The following is an 18,285-nucleotide window of genomic DNA, read 5'->3' as shown; positions in this document are numbered from 1 at the left end:
ACGAGAGAATCATGAATCCCAGCCCGCAAATCAGATTCCCTCCTCCCCCTCCAATACCATCCCTCTATGCTCTCGGCTCAAACGGCTCAGGGCAGCTAGGTCTCGGACACGACGAGGATGTTTCTGTTCCAGGGCGGTGCCTCTTTGAGCCTGAACCTGAATCAGAATCAGAATCAGAATCACAAGATCCATCTTCATCAACGTTTCAGAGCCAGGCTCAGCGTCATGCTTCGGTCTCAAGAATAGTAGCAGGAGGAAATCACACCCTTCTCCTCCTCTCCGACGGACGGGTGTATGCGGCTGGGGAGGATGGGGATGGGCGGTGTGGTGGTGGCTCGTCGAATCCTGGGGGGGATAGGGCGGGGAAGCGGTTCAAGCGTGTTATTCTGACGCACAGACCGAGATTCCTGAGGGACTCTTATGATGGGGCGACGAAGACTAAGACCAAGATTGGGTTGTTCAAGGGTGTCTCTGCGACGTGGGAGGCGAGCTTTTTGGTAACTTCTGATACCAACGGAAAACAAAACGGTCAGGGTGTTGATGGAGGAGATAAAATCTTCGTCCTAGGCTCGGGCTCAAAAGGCGAGCTTGGTCTGGGTTTCGGCATGATAGAAGCTTATATGCAGCAAATTCCGAACTTTCCCCCATCTGGCAACAGTCTAAAAGTCGTCTCCATCGCAAGCGGAATGAGCCATACAGTTGTCATCCTATCCGACGGGAGAGTCTGGGGGTGGGGAGCCTCAAGGAAGGGCCAGCTAGGGCGTGAACATGTGAATGACAAGATACTATGGAATCCGAAGAGGATTTCTGTGCCCGCGGGATTTAGGGCTACGGATGTAGTCTGTGGAAGGGAGTTTACGGTTTTATCTGGATATCCGGAGAAGGGGGAGATTCTTATTTATGGTTCTGAACCTGGGCTTGGATCTAGGAATGGTCTAGGTGATAAATGGGGAATCCACACCTCCCTTCCCAACCCCGATCTTATACAGGGATATAAGAAAACCCACGCTGCCTGGCACGGGATCTACGTACATCAAGCAGATTCGACAATCCTATCCTGGGGCCGGAACGATCGCGGCCAGTTACCGCCGGCTGAACTGAATGGTGTACGTGTGAGAGATATTGCGGTGGGCAGCGAGCACGGTCTTGCGCTTCTTGATGATGGGAGTGTCGTGGCGTTTGGATGGGGCGAGCATGGGAATTGTGGGAGGGAGACGGATGAAAAGGGGGATGTTAAGGGGCCTGAATATAAGAGGATAGAGTTTCCTGAGGGGTCAAGGGTTGTTGGTCTTGGGGCGGGGTGTGCGACGAGTTGGATTGTTGCGAGGTGAGTATGAGAGTGGGTGGTTGGAAAGCATAGCTGCTTGCTGTTGGTGGTGAGTCTGGTGACTTGAGAGCTGCTCGCCAATTGTGGACACAGGACAGCGATTTGGTTGTCTTTCAATCGAAGAGCCCGAGCCCGTGGAGCTATGGATGTCAGCTAGGTTGCAGCGCATATCGCGGGCGTTCTTGGCGGTGACCTACTTGTGACATGCGCTGCGTCGGCGGAATGCCCATCTCGTCCTTCTCGCTCATGTCCATCTGATTCCGTCTCAAACTGGGCTCGCTATCCCGCAACACGCCCATGTCCTCGTGGTTATCCTGTCCGTCCGTTAGCCGCATATCCCAGATTACAACAATTGCAAATGTGGAAAACGGAAGATATCATACCGGATCAGCAGTCGCATCCCAACCAAGCATATCCTCTTCTTCGCGCTCCTCATCCTCGGCAAAATCCCATTGCCGATCATCGTCCGCCGGCACAAACAGACTATCGAATTTGATTGACGACGCCGGAGGCGGCTGCGTCGTGCCCTGGTCTTGCGTCTGGGTAGCTGGCGTCGTGCCTCGCGTCGTCGCCGATGCCGTCGCCGTGCCAGTGAGAGGTCGAACAGGCCTCCCCCTCGGCGGCGCCATCTGTCTCGTATCCGCATTGACATTGCCAGACGCACCACCCCGACTCGTAGCCTGCGCAGCCTGCGCAGCCCGCACAGGCACAGAAACCGGAGCAGGAGTCTGTCTAGCAGATAATTCGCGCACGGCTCTCGAGGAACTCGGCAGATCCTCTGGACTCGCCTCGCCAGTCGTCATGAGCGTGAACTCTGCCCTCGCGCCTTCAAAGTCGTATGCGAGTTGCAGCGGTCGACAGGGCCGCGTATACCGTGCTGTGAGAAGTACCCTGGCGGACTCGGCGTGCGATATCACCGCTTTAAAGTCCTTGCAGCTAATGGCGATGTGCACGCCGTCGTCGGCGAGGTAGCGCTCGAAGTCCTTCTTATCGATTGCGACGGATGTGTGAACTGGTTGTCTGAGGGTGTCTACATAGTATCATTCACATCAGCCGATATCATTCAAGAGCAAAGTTCTTGGAAGAATAAAATAGACAAACCCTTCCCATCCGTAATCTTTGTCGTAAAACTCGTAAAGATAACCTTCGTATTCTCCGAATAAATATCCAGCTGCTCAGCCGAGAGGCTAAAATGAGCCGCTATCTCTTTCAACACGATCGGCTCAATACTCCATTCATTCGTCGCCTGGACCTGGTCAAAGATGGCATGCTGGATCGTCGTAGACTCGTACGTGAGCCTGTACGATTTGATCACGCCAAGACCACATATCATCCGGACGACGAGGCGGCACTCTGTCACGTCCGAGACCTCGTGGACTTCGAACTCGCACCGCTCAACTGCCGTGTCTTTGTCGCGGCGATTTGGGCGGCTGGCGAAGACGGAGAGGAGGGCCTGGCCTGTGGCGTGAGCAGACAATTCGGATAAAGACAGACAGGACCGGAGAAGACCTTGTTTTCATACCTTAAGTAATAGCTGACAACTGAACTTCCCAGCAGAATATCCAAAGACATAAGTCTCGAAGAAGGTCTCGGGGTCAAAGACAAAGGATGCGTATGCTGTCTTGCTGGAGTTGAGGGCGCTGAGACGGAGCTAGATGCTGGTCAGAATTGGAATTGCAGAAGTGTTCTTGAGATGTAAGACACGCACCAGGTCATTCTCGGCTTCAATGCCGATGGTGTCACTGTATTTTGCTAGACAGCCCAGGGCATCGTGCAGTCGGGATAGAGAGTCTGGGAGGAGGGAGAATGATATAGTCGCCATGGCTGGTTGGTTTCTTGATGATTGTCAATGAGCGAGGAGGTTACGGAGATCAGTCTCTCATGGTAGCATATAGCTGATTATCATTTCAGACGTAGCATTATTGTTCCTGAATCCTCGTAGCTTTGCACATTCAGATTGTTCTTGAGAAGAAAGATGCATCCAACCTGACGCCTGCGATAGGCAGAACGTGGTTACATAAGCAGACGCGGATACAAGACAACGACCCTGTCGTCAACTGCAACCTCACCTCACCAGCACCCAGATTCCATCTATTCTTCGTGGCAATTGCTGATAACGACGTTTTTGTCTATATATATTGTTCTTCGGGGCGGTTGACTAGTCGTGAAAATGGCCGTCTCACTGCCGAGTGAGATCCTCTTCATGGTTCTAGATAACCTAGGCGACGAGCGGGATTACAACAGCTTATATCAATGCGCTCTGGCATCAAAGCACTTTACCGAGCATGCGCTGGCCGTCTTATACCGGTGGGCTCGAAGCCATCTAAAACTGCTGTTGCCGCGATCCAAGCTTACAACCCCGCAGGATCTATGACGCCTCGCCGCTCCGAGGCGGAGGGACCGAGGACGAACAGTTACGATCTATGGCCCAGGCTCAGACTCGGAAGCTGTTACTTGCTTCGATGAGTACAAGAGAACAGCAACAGTCTCCGCTTAGAAAATGGATAACGCTGTGGCGGTCTATTGTCCTCTCCACGTTGGATATGACCTATCTACCGTACTACAGCTATATCCGGTACTTGGATCTCGATGACTTGGGAAACCTGCTGGGGTCTGGGTCAACAGTTAAAGAGTATATTCTTCATGCTTTTGGACAATACATGAATCTAACTTTGTAACAGTGAGCTGTATACGTCGGAGCTACTAGAGTTTGTGTCTCAGGAGTATGTTGTCGAGGGAAACAAGCGGCGGCGTTCGCCTAGGCAATTGCCTGATAATGAATGGATCAAGGTGAAGCTGGGATCTGGTCAGTGGCTATCTCTGGCCTGTTTGATCGTATCTGTCATGCTTATCCCTCGAAGCTATTGTCCGCAAAAATGCCTTGATACGAGGCATGTCTTGTGACGGTATGCTCAACTAGCAATCCTTGTGGCCCGTCTGATTGTAGCAGTCCAACCCACAATATTGAACGAGTGGATCGAACAATCTCCACAGCTACAAAGCCTAACTCTATGGTCTGGAGCGGCGCTCTCGCAAGGGGCTGGCGAAAAGATACGCGAGCATTGTCCTGAGTTTAGGCAGCTCAGGATCTACTTCTGGTATGGTCCTACGAACTTACCAAGGTCTCACACTCACACTACGCAGGCAAAGCAAGCCGCCCGGAAATGCAGAGGAAGAGGCAGAGACATTTTTCACCACGCTTCGACCAAACTCACTAGAGTACCTTGAGACACTCAGCTTCTCACATCTAGGTCCAAGATCAATCAAAGCCTTAGGAACACAGAAGGACTCGTTGACCGAGCTGAAGCTAACCAGTCTCACCATCAAGACAATCCGCGAACTCCCTTCTTTAGAGGCATTACCCAGACTAGAGGTCCTAAGCCTAACAGACTCAGCACCGACCGTATGGAACGAGGAGTTCTATGCAACAGTCAGCAAAGTAGCCGAATGGATTCAATCTTGCGCGAAGCTCAAGCTGTTAGAACTCCGAAGATTCGTGCACGACAGTCGATTACTACAAGAAGTCATGAGCACCAATGATCTCCATCTCACAAGTCTATACTTCACCGGCCTCAAGCTAGCCGAAGAAAACAACTTTTGCGAAGCCCTTTCCACCCACACCTCCCTGCAGAATCTCTACCTACGCGGCGAAGGAAGTCCAGACCCAAGGCACAATGATGCCTTGATCGGCAACCTAAGCCAGCTCAGTAACCTGCGCGACCTGGAGCTCAAGGGCGCCTCGGACTGGTTCACCATGGACCACGTCGAGGTCCTCACCCCCTGTCTCCCCAGCCTGGAACGACTCTGGATCAGCGGCGAGGCGTTCAACGACTCGGTCTGGCCTGCGTTTGCGTGTTTACCCAAACTCAAGAGCCTATCTATCTACGCGCTGAGCAACTTCAGTGCGGACGGCATCGTCGACTTCATTTCGCAGCTTGGACCGGGCAATAGAGGGTTGAATTTGTCTGTACTGAACGCGACGTCTGCCGACAATTTTCCGTATGACGCGCGATCGCTGATTCGCGAGGTACTGGCGGAGAAGCTGGATGGGATGTTTGATTTCGGACTTGCTCAAGGTGAGTCGGAAGAGACTGGTCTGGATCAAGCCTGTACCTGGACCTGGGCCGGGTTTTATTTTGAAGTTTGAAATGTGCTGACCGTGCTGCAGAGGAATTTAGCGATGCTGATTCGGATATCAGTTCGTCGGATTAGGGCGGATTAGGATGTTCAATGGGACTCGATGGAGGTGGCGTTAGACGGACTGGCGTATATAAACAGATCTTGGATTATGCTGCTATTCTTCATGAATTCTAATCTTCCATAAAGAATACCTTGCCATGACACTATAGTATAGAAGAAGTGGAGTCGTTGTCGAATCAGTCCACGGCATTGGCGGAGATCGGGTGTCGCGTCGCCGCGTCCAACGCGTCCCTCCCGCGTCAAATCCAGTGGGCAGTTCAGTTGTCCGAGCATCCCCTTCCCCAAAACACCATCACAACAGTCGGTGTAAACCCACCGTGCCATCCTCTCAATCTCAATCAAAACCACTGCCTTCACGCCCGTCACGTCAATGAATTAATTTCGTTTTGCAAACTACCACACAATGGCCTCCAAACGCGCGCAGCTAGCCGAACTCCGCGCCCTCCGCGCCGCAGGCAAAAAGCGTCTATCGACATACGAAGTCGAAGACCAAGGCGACATCTACGACGAGGTCGACGACGACGGATACAAGAAGGTTATCAGGAACCGGCTAGACGAGGACGACTTTGTTGTCGACGATAATGGCGAGGGGTACGCGGATGACGGGCGCGAGATCTGGAATGAACAGATGGGGCCGTATAGTGATGAGAGTGACGACGAGGACTTACCGGCTCGAGGGAAGACCGCGAAGCGCAAGCGGGAGGAGGAGAAGGCGAGGAAGGATAAGATGAATAACGGGATCTCAAAGTATTTTAGTTCTGGTGCTGCGGCCGCGGCGCCGAAGCCGAAGGTGAGTTTGAGTTCGGTGAATTGGAATGACTGGGTTTTGTTGAGGGTTGGGCTGACTTTTCTTTGTGTGCTTTGCAGCCGGTTGCTACTGCTGAAGATGATGCGTTCCTTGCGGATCTCCTCGGCGAGGTCGATACCAATGTCGTCTCGAATAAGGTCCCGAAGCATAGCGTCGTGAAGTCGGAAACGCGACGCAAAGTCCGCATTCTTTCTCCTCCGCTCTCTGAGAAACCGCGAACGAAACCTAGGCGAGACGAGAACAGTGATCCTGCTTCATCGCCACCCGCCGACGAACCACCTCTTAATTTAGATAATGATGACGGGCCTATGCAAGCAGACGATGATGATATTCCAATGAGCGACCCAATTCCGTCTTCTCCGGTCACGAAAGCGGTAGAGCGACGAAGCATAGTCCCTATAAAGGAGGAGCCCGAGAGCGACGACGACGGGATGGAGGTTGTTCAAGCTACTGGTCATCACGAATCGAAAGCGCCGAGCGTCAACCTTTCTGGCAGTCGGCCCCCGCCCAAGATCAAGAAGGAATTCTACCCGACGCCTGCCAGTTCCTCGCCAGTGAAATCTGCAGCGGATGTCAATGCTTCGTGGAACAATGTGCGCGACAAGCTGAATGTGCTCAACAGCCCGGCAACAACTGAGCCTCGAGCGTTCGGCAAGTTACGGCCGCAGGATGTCGTCGAGGAAGATGGAAGCCTACGATTTTTCTGGATTGACTACACAGAGGTCAATGGCAGTCTGTGCTTGTTCGGAAAGGTGAAGAACAAGCAGAATGGCTCTTACGCCAGTGCGTTCGTCAAAGTCGACAGCATCCTACGAAAGCTCTACTTCCTGCCCCGCGAGTACCGCAACAAGCACGGCCGAGACACAGACGAAGAGGTGGGCATGGAAGATGTATATCATGAAGTCGACCAAATGATGTCCAGGCTAAGAGTGGGTATGCACAAGATTAAAGAGTGCACCCGCAAGTACGCATTCGAGATGCCTGGTGTTCCGAAAGAGACCGAGTATCTGAAGCTACTCTATCCCTATGACAAGCCAGCGCTGCCTATGGAGACCAAGGGAGAGACCTTCTCTCATATTTTTGGAACAAACACGGCATTGTTCGAGCAGTTCGTCCTCTGGAAGAACATCATGGGACCGTGCTGGCTCAAGATCGAAGAAGCTGACTTTTCCGCCGTCAACAACGCTTCGTGGTGTAAATTCGAATGTCAAACCTCGAAGCCGGCCCTCATCACACCAGTCCCCGACACCGAGAATCTCGACCCACCCACTCTTACCCTGATCAGCCTTGCGTTCCGAACGCAGCTCAACATCAAGGAGAATAAGCAAGAGATCTTGGTTGCCAGCGCACGAGTCTACGAAAACATCTCCCTTACCGAGACCACTCCACCGGAGAAGCTACCTTGCAAGACATTCACAGTGATGCGGCCGGCTGGTTCGTCGTATCCAGTGAACTTTGAGGCCGAAGTCCGAAAGCAACGGGGCACGTATATGCTGGAGAAGAGCGAGCAAATGCTGCTCAGCAAGTTTTTGGCTCTGTTTGAGCGAATGGACCCGGATGTCCTGATGGGTCACCAGTTGCAGGAAGTCGACCTCAGTATCTTACTAAGCAGGCTGAAGGAGAAGAAGACGCCTGGATGGCACCGTCTTGGACGTCTCAAGCGTGGAGAGTGGCCTAAGAATTTCAACAGGGGTGGTGGGTTCTTCACCGAGCGACATCTTGTTGCAGGAAGATTAGTTTGCGATGTGGCCAACGACATGGGCAAGGTAAGATCCTTACATCTAGAAGAAGAATTTTGCTAACTTTAGTAGTCACTCATGATGAAATGTCAATCGTGGAGCTTAACGGAAATGTGCGATCTTTACCTTGGTTTGGGCAACGGGCGACAAGATCTAGATATTGAGGCGGCCTTGAAGACATGGGCGGCTTCCAAAGACGGGCTTGTCAACTTTGTGACCCACTGCGACACTGATACGTATTTCATCGCCGCTCTGGTTCTGCGGCTTCAGATGCTGCCCCTGACAAAGGTGCTCACGAACATTGCTGGCAATTCCTGGGCCCGAACGCTCAGTGGTACTCGCGCTGAGCGTAACGAGTACATTCTGCTCCACGAATTCCACCGAAACAAGTATATCTGTCCCGATAAGTACTCTTCCAAGCTACAGAAGGCGGAAGAAAAGGCCCAAGAGGGAGAGGATGATGATGCAGCGGACAAGAAGAAGAAGGATAAGTACAAGGGTGGTCTCGTCTTCGAGCCAGAGAGGGGTCTATATGACAAGTTTGTGCTGGTTATGGACTTCAACAGTTTGTATCCCAGTATCATTCAAGAGTACAACATCTGCTTTACGACGGTGGATCGCACAGCTTCGGTACGTTATTCGAACCCACTGCTATTCACAAGACTAACGATTTCAGGCCGAAAATGAGCAAGAAGAAAAGGTGCCCGAAGTTCCTCCTTCTGATGCCGAGCAGGGTATCCTTCCTCGTCTTATCGCAACGCTTGTCGGTCGCCGTCGCGAAGTCAGGAAGTTGATGAAAGATAAGCGCGCAACACCCGAGCAGCTCGCTATATGGGATACCAAACAGTTGGCCTTTAAGCTTACCGCCAACTCTATGTACGGGTGTCTTGGATACACGCAGAGTCGTTTCTATGCCCGTCCCTTGGCCATGCTCACCACGTTCAAGGGTCGTGAGATTCTGCGAAGCACCAAAGAGTTAGTAGAAGGTCAGCAGCTGAGGGTCATCTACGGTGATACCGACTCCGTCATGATCAACACGAATATGGACACCATCAGTGACGCGCTGAAGGTTGGAGAGCAGCTCAGAATGGCCATTAACGAGCGGTATCGGCTGTTGGAGATTGACATTGACAACATCTTCCGGCGTCTGTTGTTGCATGCCAAGAAGAAGTATGCCGCCATTAACATGACTCAGGTGGATGGCAAATACGTCGACAAGCTCGAGGTGAAGGGTTTGGATATGAAGAGACGTGAGTATTGTGCACTGTCGAAGGAGGCTTCGCAGCGGCTCTTGAATGAAGTCCTTTCGGGCGAGGATCAAGAGCTCGTCCTCAATCGTGTTCATGATTACTTGCGTGAGCTCGCGGGCAAGATGAGAGAATTCACTGTTCCTGTCCAGAAATACGTAATTTACACGGTAAGGCCCCCTCACCGACCAGCTGAACGCATACTGACTCTCTAGAAACTCTCCAAACGACCAGAAGAATACCCAAACAAAGAGACGATGCCTCCAGCCCAGGTTGCCTTGCGAGAACTCGCTCGTGGCAAAACAGTCCGGCCAAACGACGTGATCTCTTACATCGTCACGTCCGGAGACTCAGAAACATCCTCCCTCCCCGCCGCCAAACGATCGTACACCCTTCAAGACGTCATCAAGCCCGACTCGGGCCTCAAACCAGACATCGAATTCTACCTCTTGAAACAAATCTTTCCTCCCATCGAACGTCTCTGCGCTCCCATCCCAGGCACGGACGCCGTCCGCCTAGCCGAATGCCTGGGCCTCGACGTCCGCAAATACCAAATCAACGCCTCCGCCACCTCAACAACCCAAAACACCGAAATCTTCCCTCTCGAATCCCAGATTCCCGACTCCGTCCGCTTCGAGTCCGCTGCTCGCCTCACGCTTACCTGCCGGCACTGCAAGGAACGCTCTGTCTTCGAGGGCCTCACAAACTCAACACACATGTGCACCCCCAACGGCGTAATCTGCCCGAACCCATCCTGCAACAAGGTCTTCACAGTCCTCAGCATAGTCGCCCAATTAGAATCCCAGATCCGCGCCCAAACATCCCGGTACTACGAAGGCTGGCTCGTCTGCGACGAATCAACCTGCGGCAACCGCACGCGCCAGATCAGCGTTTACGGCCACCGCTGTCTTGGTCCGCGGGGACAAGCAGAGGGGTGTCTAGGACGCATGGGTTACGAGTACACCGAGAAGCAGATGTACAACCAATTGCTCTACTTTGCGTCCCTGTTCGATGTGGATAAGGCTCGGGCCGGTGCGGATAAAGAGGCGGGCGAGAAGAAGGAGAGTGTGGCTGCGCTTGTGGAGTTTAATCGGGTCCGCTTTGGCACGGTTAAGGGTGTTGTTGAGGGGTATCTTAGGAAGTGTGGAAGGCAGTGGGTTGAGATGGATGGGTTGTTTAGGTTTATGTTGCCTTGATTCTTTGAAGGGTTAGTTCTGGATATTGGCCGGCTTGGTCTTGGTTTAGTTTGGTTTTCGCTCTGTATATAGGTATTTGCTTTGCTTAATGATGACGATGGTCCGGACATTTCAGTTTTGCTTTCAATGGTTTTGCTTATTGGCGTGGGTCTGTGATTACCTAGTTAATGCATCACTCTTCTTTTATGATTATCCTCGGCGGTTTGTTTAAAGCCTTTCAAATTCAAAGGTAGGCTTGGAATCACAGTTCCTAGGTACTTCTATATCCAATCCCAGATAACGACATGCCCTATCTCGAAAACAAATAATCAAGGTAACTCCGGCGCAGCACCCTTAATCTTAATATAACCCTGCTTAACCTCATCTCTCCCCGTCATCTCTCCCAACCACTTCTTGACATTGGGATATCCGTCCAACGACAGTCCCGCAAACCCAAACTGCCTTACCCACGGCTCAAAGTGATAGTCAACTGCCGTCACCCGTCCAGGCAGGATACTCTTCCCGCCGGATTTTTTCAGCTGGCCCTCGAGGACCTCGTAACAGCGCTCTGTCTGCGCCGCGTACCGCGCAAGGGCGTCTTCGTTTTTGGTTGCGTTGTAGTGGCTGCAACACATCCAATTAGTCTCCGATTTAGACGTCTAAGATGAGGTGGGAGAGGAAAGAAGCATACCGAAACCAATTCGTCTGCCCCGTCATAGGCCCCAACGTAGTCAATAAAAAATACTCCCACTTCTCAAAGTCAACTATATCCTGTTCTTTCCCACCAACCGGTCCAAGCCTATTATCCATATCATAAACCCTTCTAACATAATTCATGCAAGCGCCCGATTCCCACGACGTGACAGAGGTATTGGGGTCTTCGAGGACCGGGACGCGTCCGTTTTCGTTTATCTTTAGGAATTTCTCGCCCTTTACGCCTGTTTCGGCGTCGGAGCCGAATTGCCATTGGTGGACTTTGTAGGGGATGCCTAGGCTATCGAGGGCCATGGCGATTTTTAAGGGGTTTGGGCCTGTGGCGTGGGCGTGGAGGGTTAGCGGGTGCATTTTCTCGAGTTAAGGGGTTTGGGGTGGGTTTGAGTTTGATGAACTGTGAATAAAGTAAGAGTCGTTGGAGCTTTTGAACGGTTGGAGGGTGTTTTATATTGAGTTCTTGCTGGGTCGTTGGGACCTCGGGACATGACATCACTGACCTTGTGGGTGAGATCTTCTTGTTATGTGTGGGTGGAGGTACGATCTATTCGGACTATGAGTGATGTCAAAAGAGGATATGAAGGCTTCATAGTGGATCTTGAGAACCCTGCAAAGGAATGATACGTCTTTTGGCCCTTGTGAACCCTGACAACTGGAAATATTCCATCATACAGCCAGCCGTTAGACAGTCTCGGTTGGGTATACTGCCATTCCTCGGATCATGCAATGACTATCCCAGACGCTCTCTTCGGTCTGGCTTTGCATCTTTTTAATATAAATCCTACTCTATAACCAAGTCGAAGAATGAGGCTGTATACTCTGGCCGCACAAGTATATAAAAACGCTAAACCCTTCTTGGCAAGCTCCACCAGAGGACTCCATCGCAGTTCCCCCGATCTTGTCACATTTCTAGCAACTCTCGGCCTCCGAGACTGTCCTCGACGAACAGTCTGCGACTAGCTTCACTGTCCAAAGCACAGCCCTCCATCATGGCAATTGGGCGAGTCCTCGTCATCGCGGGATCCGACAGCTCAGGCGGCGCGTATGCCACCCAGCCCCTCATTTACCCCTCCAGATCGTCTACTAATGCACTTACGGCGGCGCAGGGGTCTCGAGGCTGATCAGAGAGTCTTGACTGCCCATGGTTGCTATGCTCTCACGGCAACTACCGGCCTCACGGCACAGAATACCCTTGGGGTGCAAGACATCTTTGTGGTTCCGGCCGAATTCGTCAAGAAGCAAATCTGCGCTAGTCTGGATGATGTTGGTGCTGATGTTGTCAAGCTTGGTACGGCTCAGAAGTCTCCTTATATTCATCTCTAGTAGATGCTCTAACCATTTGCAGGAATGCTGTCGTCCGCAGAGACCATTGACATCATTGCGGATGCGCTCGCCTCGTATCAGATACCGTCTGTGGTCTTGGATCCGGTACTGTATCGAGCCATATCATCTTTCTTTAGTTGGATCTGACTGTCGAACAGGTGATGATCTCCACCAGCGGCTCGCAGCTACTACCTGAAGCGGCTGTCCAAGGCTTGCGAACGAAATTGCTCCCTCTGACAACTGTTCTCACACCTAACATCCCAGAGGCGAAGCTTCTCTTGAGAGATTCTGGCGAGCAATACAACGAGCCACAAGATCTTCAAGGTCTCGTCAATCTCGCAAAGCAAGTTGCTGCTCTAGGTCCTAAGGCTGTCCTGCTGAAAGGTGGCCATCTACCGCTGACGAAAGACCACAAGATTGCGGGCAATTCAGAAGATGCTTCGCGAGTTATTGATATTCTCTACGATGGCCAGGATATTACTCTCTTCGAGACTGATTATCTGATATCGAAGAACACCCACGGAACTGGTTGCTCTCTTGCGTCTGCCATTGCGGCGAATCTTGCGCTTGGAAGGGACTTGACGAGAGCCGTCCGTAGTGCTGTCCGCTTTGTTGAAGCGGGTATTAAGACCAGTTTCCAGCTCGGACAGGGTAGTGGTCCGATTAACCACTTCCACTCGCTGTACACTTTGCCTTTTGCGCCGTATGTTTCCCACTTTCCCTTGACTCGAATGCAGACTAATCCGGTCTTAGTGGACGGTTCTTAGAGTACATTCTAGATCGACCCGATGTACAGTCAGTATGGAAGCGGTTTACAGAACACGACTTTGTCACCGGCCTGGGTAGCGGTACGCTTCCTGTCGAGCGGTTCAAGGAGTACCTGGCGCAGGATTATCTTTACCTCGTATGCTGCATCCTCTCGGCAATCACCACAATCTAACTTCTTTGGCCAGGTCCAATTTGCTCGGAGCAACGCACTTGCCTCATACAAGGCTAAAGATATGGATTCCATAGCCGCCGTAGGTAACCTCCGTAAGCTCTATCCAGCCATCACAACTTTACTTACTCGCATCATAGTCAGCGAGAATCGTTCTACACATCCAACAGGAAACTGCTCTACATATCGACTACTGCGCATCCTTCGGGCTCACCAAAGAAGAAATGGAGAAGCTTCCAGAAACGACAGGTAAGTGACAACCCTCACCGTTCAACTGCGAAGTCTATTCGCTTACACAATGATCAGCATGCACCGCATACAGCAGATACATCCTCGACGTAGGCCAATCAGAAGACTGGCTCGCGCTCCAAGTCGCTCTAGCCCCCTGCCTAATCGGATACGGCGCTATAGCACAGAGGCTACACGCGGAGGAAAAGACGCTCCGCGAAGGCAACCGATACTGGAAGTGGATTGAGAATTACGTTGCGGAGGATTACACGGAAGCTGTGCGTTTGGGATCTGGTGAGTGACACGTTTCCTGACTTGTGACGTCTGTACGATGAATCGACTAACGGCTCCGGTTTGCAGAGTTGCTCGAAAAACATATGAGGAAGGTCTCGCCGTCACGGATGGAGGAGTTGGTCAAGATCTTTGTTCGGGCGACGGAGTTAGAGATTGGTTTCTGGGATATGGGATTGGGGGGTGAGCTGTAAGCTATATATATGACACCAAGCAATTGTATATATGGTAGACATGTATTCTAGGAATCCGTTCTAGAAGTCTACAGAAGTATTCTTAGAAGATATGGCTATTATATTCTGAGCCCGCAACAGGCAGACAATGCAAGATTTCAATTTCGCCTCCGACCTCTCCATCTCAGCGACTGATCCCAAGTCTGGTTCGATCTATTTCACCAATGGTTCATTGTGTTCTGTTCCTCTGGTTCTTCTTTCCTTCATTGTCTGGACTGCTGACTAACAGCAGCGGTGTCGAGATTTTCTCCTGCGCTAACCCGATCGGGCACTAATGTTGCCTCAGCGCCTTCCCAAGTTTCCCATCTCTCACTATTTTTCTTCTTCCCTTTGCTCTCTCTCTCCAGCTCATCCTCTTTCTCTTACACCATCTCTAACCTATCTCTCTTTTCTCTCTCTACCCTTTGCATTTCTCACATTTGTTTCTCCATCCCTGTGTTGCTTTGTTTCTATACGAGACGCCCTCATTTTTTCCGACAAAGACGACACCTCTCTCTACTTTTGCCATGTCTTCTTACGGCGGCAGCGGTGGCTACCAGCGCGATTCTTATCGGTACGTGACTCCTCTCATCGAACTAAGTGACTTTGAAGGAAGCGAATCTGGTTGTATTTGTTTTATGATGCTGGCTGGTCAAGGCGATGGAGTCCCTGTTTGCCCGTTTGTTTCTTGTTAGATCGGACTTTCAGCCAAGCTGGTTTCACGAACATTTCAGCCGGTCCTTCAGTCCTTTCCATCTATGATTCTATATCAGCGCAATTACTAATATTCTTCCCGCAGCTCTAGGGGCCAGAACGGCGGTGGTTACTCTAACGGCTACTCCAACGGCGGTGGCTACGGCGGCGGCGGCTACGGTGGTGGCTACGGTGGCGGTTATGGCGGTGGTTACGGACGCGGCGGCGGTGGTGCTGGTGCTGGTGCCGGCGGTGACCGCATGTCCAACTTGGGAGCTGGTCTAAAGAAGCAGGACTGGGGTAAGTCGACTTGACGCTAAATCTGTTGGAAAGTACTAAAGTGTTCTCAGACATCGACTCTCTCCCCAAGTTCGAAAAATCTTTCTACAAGGAACACCCCGATGTCACCAACCGTTCTCAGCGTGATGTCGACGACTTCCGCAAGAAGTGTGAGATGACTGTCCAGGGTCGGGACGTCCCCCGCCCTGTCGAGACCTTCGACGAGGCTGGCTTCCCTCAGTATGTTCTGAGCGAGGTCAAGGCCCAGGGTTTTGAGAAGCCTACTTCGATTCAGTCTCAGGGTTGGCCCATGGCTCTCTCCGGTCGCGACGTTGTCGGTATCGCTGAAACTGGTTCTGGAAAGACCCTCTCCTACTGTCTTCCCGCTATTGTCCACATCAACGCTCAGCCTCTCCTTGCTCCTGGCGATGGCCCTATCGTCCTCGTCCTCGCCCCCACTCGTGAATTGGCCGTCCAGATTCAGGCCGAAATTACCAAGTTCGGAAAGTCCTCTCGCATCAGGAACACTTGTGTTTACGGTGGTGTCCCCAAGGGTCCTCAGATCCGTGATCTGTCCCGTGGTGTCGAAGTTTGCATTGCTACTCCTGGTCGTCTTATTGACATGCTCGAGGCTGGCCGTACCAACCTTCGCCGTGTTACCTACCTCGTTCTTGACGAGGCTGACCGCATGCTGGACATGGGTTTCGAACCTCAGATTCGCAAGATCATTGGCCAGATTCGCCCTGACCGTCAGACCTGCATGTGGTCCGCTACGTGGCCCAAGGAAGTCCGCCAGCTCGCCAGCGACTTCCTCAACAACTACATCCAGGTCAACATTGGTTCCATGGACCTGTCCGCTAACCACCGTATCACCCAAATTGTTGAAGTCATCTCCGACTTCGAGAAGCGTGACCGCATGATCAAGCACTTGGAGAAGATCATGGAGAACCGCGCCAACAAGTGTCTCGTCTTCACTGGCACCAAGCGCATTGCCGACGAGATTACCCGCTTCCTCCGTCAGGACGGATGGCCAGCACTTTGTGAGTACCTTACTAATCACAAGTCTACAAAATGAACCTTTGCTAACTGTTCCCAGCTATTCACGGTGACAAGCAACAGCAAGAAAGAGATTGGGTCTTGAACGAGTTCAAGACGGGCAAGAGCCCAATCATGGTGGCTACTGACGTGGCTTCCCGTGGTATCGGTATGATAAAATTGCGCTTCCCCCTGTTTCTATTCCTCCCTCCCCTCTGTCTTCCTTCTTGAAGCACCCCAGCCGTATTGAGGCCGTGCGACAACGGCACAGTGCTTATCTCTCTTATATGCCCGTGCTGGCATCTTTGACTCGTCCAGGCTTTGTCGGGTCTTCTGAAATGGTTCTCATGCCAGGAGAACCTTGGACTCACGGTGCAGTTTAGCAGACACGTAGGATTCTTTTCTTCTGTTCTGACTTGCCTTTTCTGGAACTCGTTGGTCGAGAAGTGCGGTGGCTTCTCTTCCGACCTGTCAAGCTGCATTCCAAGGTTGCTCCAGGACCACGATATCCGCCCGATATCTGCCAGTATATGGACTGACCCCGTAACGGATCTATGAAAGACCGTGAAGAGAGTGATGCATCTAGTCTCACACGGCTGAAGGGCTTCCATGCCACGCTGCTATCCACACTAATGCTCTGTTTGCTAACATAAATCTGTTTAAGATGTCCGTGACATTACTCATGTCCTGAACTATGACTACCCCAACAACTCTGAGGACTACGTTCACCGTATTGGTCGAACTGGTCGTGCGGGTGCCAAGGGTACCGCCATCACCTTCTTCACAACTGACAGTAAGTCGTCTGTGACAATCTTGCTTTGATGATCGCTAACATATGTTTGCAGATGCTAAGCAGGCTCGTGATCTTGTCACTATCCTCTCCGAGGCTAAGCAGCAGATCGACCCCCGTCTCGCTGAGATGGTCCGCTATAGCGGTGGCGGCGGCCACGGTGGTGGTTATGGCCGTTGGGGAGGTCGTGGCGGCGGCCGCGGCCGTGGTGGTCACTCCACTGCCTCCAACGCAGCGCCCCTTGGCAACAACCGTCGCTGGTAGATTTGCCCAGTGCAGTCATGAGCTTGTATTCGGTCATCCGGTAGACGATCGATTTTCCCCGCACATTTCCGTTGTTCTTTGATATCTTTTCTTTCGTAACTCAATATGGGCGGCGTTGGTCAATCTCGCGATAGACTCTTGTTATGTGGTTTACTCGTTTTACTTACAGATTTCCGGTTGGGACGATACCGTGGCATATCACGCACATTACACGGATGCATGTTTTGTCTTTCTGCTTGAAAAGTCTTATTCTTGGTCTAGACAGGCCTTAGTCTAGCTTCAGCTATTTGAAGCAATGTAATCATGCATATTCATTTTCTGCCTTCAAGTAGTCTCCATACCTCATCCCTCCGATTATTCCAAGTGCAACGTGACAGACAACAATTTTGGCCAAGTCAACAACTAATCCTTGAGGGTCTCATGGTACAGCGCCTCCAGAAACTCAGCGCGCCGTGGAGGTGATATGCCCTCGATCCTACCACAACTACCTCTGAATCGGCGGACATTCATGCCTCTAGTACTCCGTCCCCGACATAGTTCAGGCTGCTGCGCTCCCTTAGAAACGCCCGTCGTATCCAATTATCCCAAACTCCGGCGCTCCCATGGCTAGTCTGATTGCGGCCCTTCAACGTTGTATGTATGTATTTATTCGATTGTAGCCAGAGTGCTCCGTACCTAACGCACTGATGGTACCCTCTCATCTGAAACACTCCGCGCGCAAGCGCAAACGCAAGCGCAAAGTCTAGCAGTCGACGGCCGGGCATTGATTCGGATATATATATAAATATGAATAAGTATGAATATGAATATGGGCAGATATTTCGTGCATATTGCTTGGGGCAGTATTGGTTTGACTGGGCAGTAGGTAGTGGTTATCCATTTATACTTTGGCTAGCGAACATATGTCGGGTTGAAGTAAGATGGTACCATTACCATCTAGTCGAGGCTAGTAGGTAGGTAGGTAAGTAAGTAGGTAGTAAGGTAGTACATAAGTTCATTTCTAGCTATGATTTCGAGAGGGGAGGG

General features: G+C 51.6%; 5 protein-coding genes across 5 annotated transcripts; 4 read left to right on the top strand and 1 right to left on the bottom strand.

The window, feature by feature from the left end:
* Window positions 1-11: 11 nt before the first annotated feature.
* Window positions 12-1,331, top strand: BDV17DRAFT_288887 (RCC1 domain-containing protein; the record flags this gene model as incomplete). The annotated part of the gene is made up of 1 exon (XM_073761511.1): window positions 12-1,331. The coding sequence occupies one exon, from the start codon at window positions 12-14 to the stop codon at window positions 1,329-1,331; it is 1,320 nt and encodes a 439-aa protein (XP_073618174.1).
* Window positions 1,332-1,517: 186 nt separating this feature from the next.
* BDV17DRAFT_15348 (putative DNA repair protein rad9) lies at window positions 1,518-3,273 on the bottom strand. The gene is made up of 4 exons (XM_073754529.1): window positions 3,036-3,273; window positions 2,850-2,978; window positions 2,429-2,780; window positions 1,518-2,357 (listed from the first exon to the last, which is right to left on the bottom strand). The coding sequence occupies exons 1-4, from the start codon at window positions 3,147-3,149 to the stop codon at window positions 1,705-1,707; spliced, it is 1,248 nt and encodes a 415-aa protein (XP_073618173.1). The 5' UTR covers window positions 3,150-3,273; the 3' UTR covers window positions 1,518-1,704.
* Window positions 3,274-3,429: 156 nt separating this feature from the next.
* BDV17DRAFT_256655 (uncharacterized protein) lies at window positions 3,430-5,655 on the top strand. The gene is made up of 7 exons (XM_073757095.1): window positions 3,430-3,634; window positions 3,693-3,959; window positions 4,009-4,133; window positions 4,189-4,233; window positions 4,278-4,425; window positions 4,472-5,403; window positions 5,496-5,655. The coding sequence occupies exons 1-7, from the start codon at window positions 3,498-3,500 to the stop codon at window positions 5,537-5,539; spliced, it is 1,698 nt and encodes a 565-aa protein (XP_073618172.1). The 5' UTR covers window positions 3,430-3,497; the 3' UTR covers window positions 5,540-5,655.
* Window positions 5,656-5,930: 275 nt separating this feature from the next.
* On the top strand, window positions 5,931-14,180 carry BDV17DRAFT_280239 (DNA-directed DNA polymerase alpha catalytic subunit POL1; the record flags this gene model as incomplete). The annotated part of the gene is made up of 14 exons (XM_073759849.1): window positions 5,931-6,317; window positions 6,395-8,101; window positions 8,147-8,704; window positions 8,751-9,491; window positions 9,537-10,415; window positions 12,188-12,249; window positions 12,314-12,495; window positions 12,553-12,635; window positions 12,689-13,233; window positions 13,284-13,434; window positions 13,484-13,549; window positions 13,608-13,716; window positions 13,774-13,989; window positions 14,056-14,180. The coding sequence occupies 14 exons, from the start codon at window positions 5,931-5,933 to the stop codon at window positions 14,178-14,180; spliced, it is 5,811 nt and encodes a 1,936-aa protein (XP_073618171.1).
* A 545-nt stretch (window positions 14,181-14,725) lies between these two features.
* Window positions 14,726-17,259, top strand: BDV17DRAFT_288881 (DEAD-box ATP-dependent RNA helicase DBP2; the record flags this gene model as incomplete). The annotated part of the gene is made up of 6 exons (XM_073761510.1): window positions 14,726-14,772; window positions 14,998-15,191; window positions 15,242-16,210; window positions 16,267-16,374; window positions 16,870-16,998; window positions 17,051-17,259. The coding sequence occupies 6 exons, from the start codon at window positions 14,726-14,728 to the stop codon at window positions 17,257-17,259; spliced, it is 1,656 nt and encodes a 551-aa protein (XP_073618170.1).
* Between the last annotated feature and the right edge of the window lie 1,026 nt (window positions 17,260-18,285).

Source organism: Aspergillus undulatus, assembly GCF_047715775.1.
Source record: "Aspergillus undulatus strain CBS 261.88 unplaced genomic scaffold BDV17scaffold_10, whole genome shotgun sequence".
NCBI classification, from domain to species: domain Eukaryota; kingdom Fungi; phylum Ascomycota; class Eurotiomycetes; order Eurotiales; family Aspergillaceae; genus Aspergillus; species Aspergillus undulatus.
This window is presented reverse-complemented; position numbering and strand designations above follow the sequence as displayed.

What these genes read in the sequence shown, in the direction of transcription:
- BDV17DRAFT_256655 (XM_073757095.1), top strand. Translation starts at nt 3,498, where the DNA reads ATGGCCGTCTCACTGCCGAGTGAGATCCTCTTCATGGTTCTAGATAAC. An exon ending in GCGCTGGCCGTCTTATACCG is followed by an intron (nt 3,635 to 3,692) that starts GTGGGCTCGAAG and finishes ACAACCCCGCAG; the next exon opens with GATCTATGACGCCTCGCCGC. An exon ending in CAAGGTGAAGCTGGGATCTG is followed by an intron (nt 4,134 to 4,188) that starts GTCAGTGGCTAT and finishes TATCCCTCGAAG; the next exon opens with CTATTGTCCGCAAAAATGCC.
- BDV17DRAFT_15348 (XM_073754529.1), bottom strand. Translation starts at nt 3,149, where the DNA reads ATGGCGACTATATCATTCTCCCTCCTCCCAGACTCTCTATCCCGACTG. An exon ending in GTTGTCAGCTATTACTTAAG is followed by an intron (nt 2,781 to 2,849) that starts GTATGAAAACAA and finishes GCCACAGGCCAG; the next exon opens with GCCCTCCTCTCCGTCTTCGC. An exon ending in AAAGATTACGGATGGGAAGG is followed by an intron (nt 2,358 to 2,428) that starts GTTTGTCTATTT and finishes GATACTATGTAG; the next exon opens with ACACCCTCAGACAACCAGTT.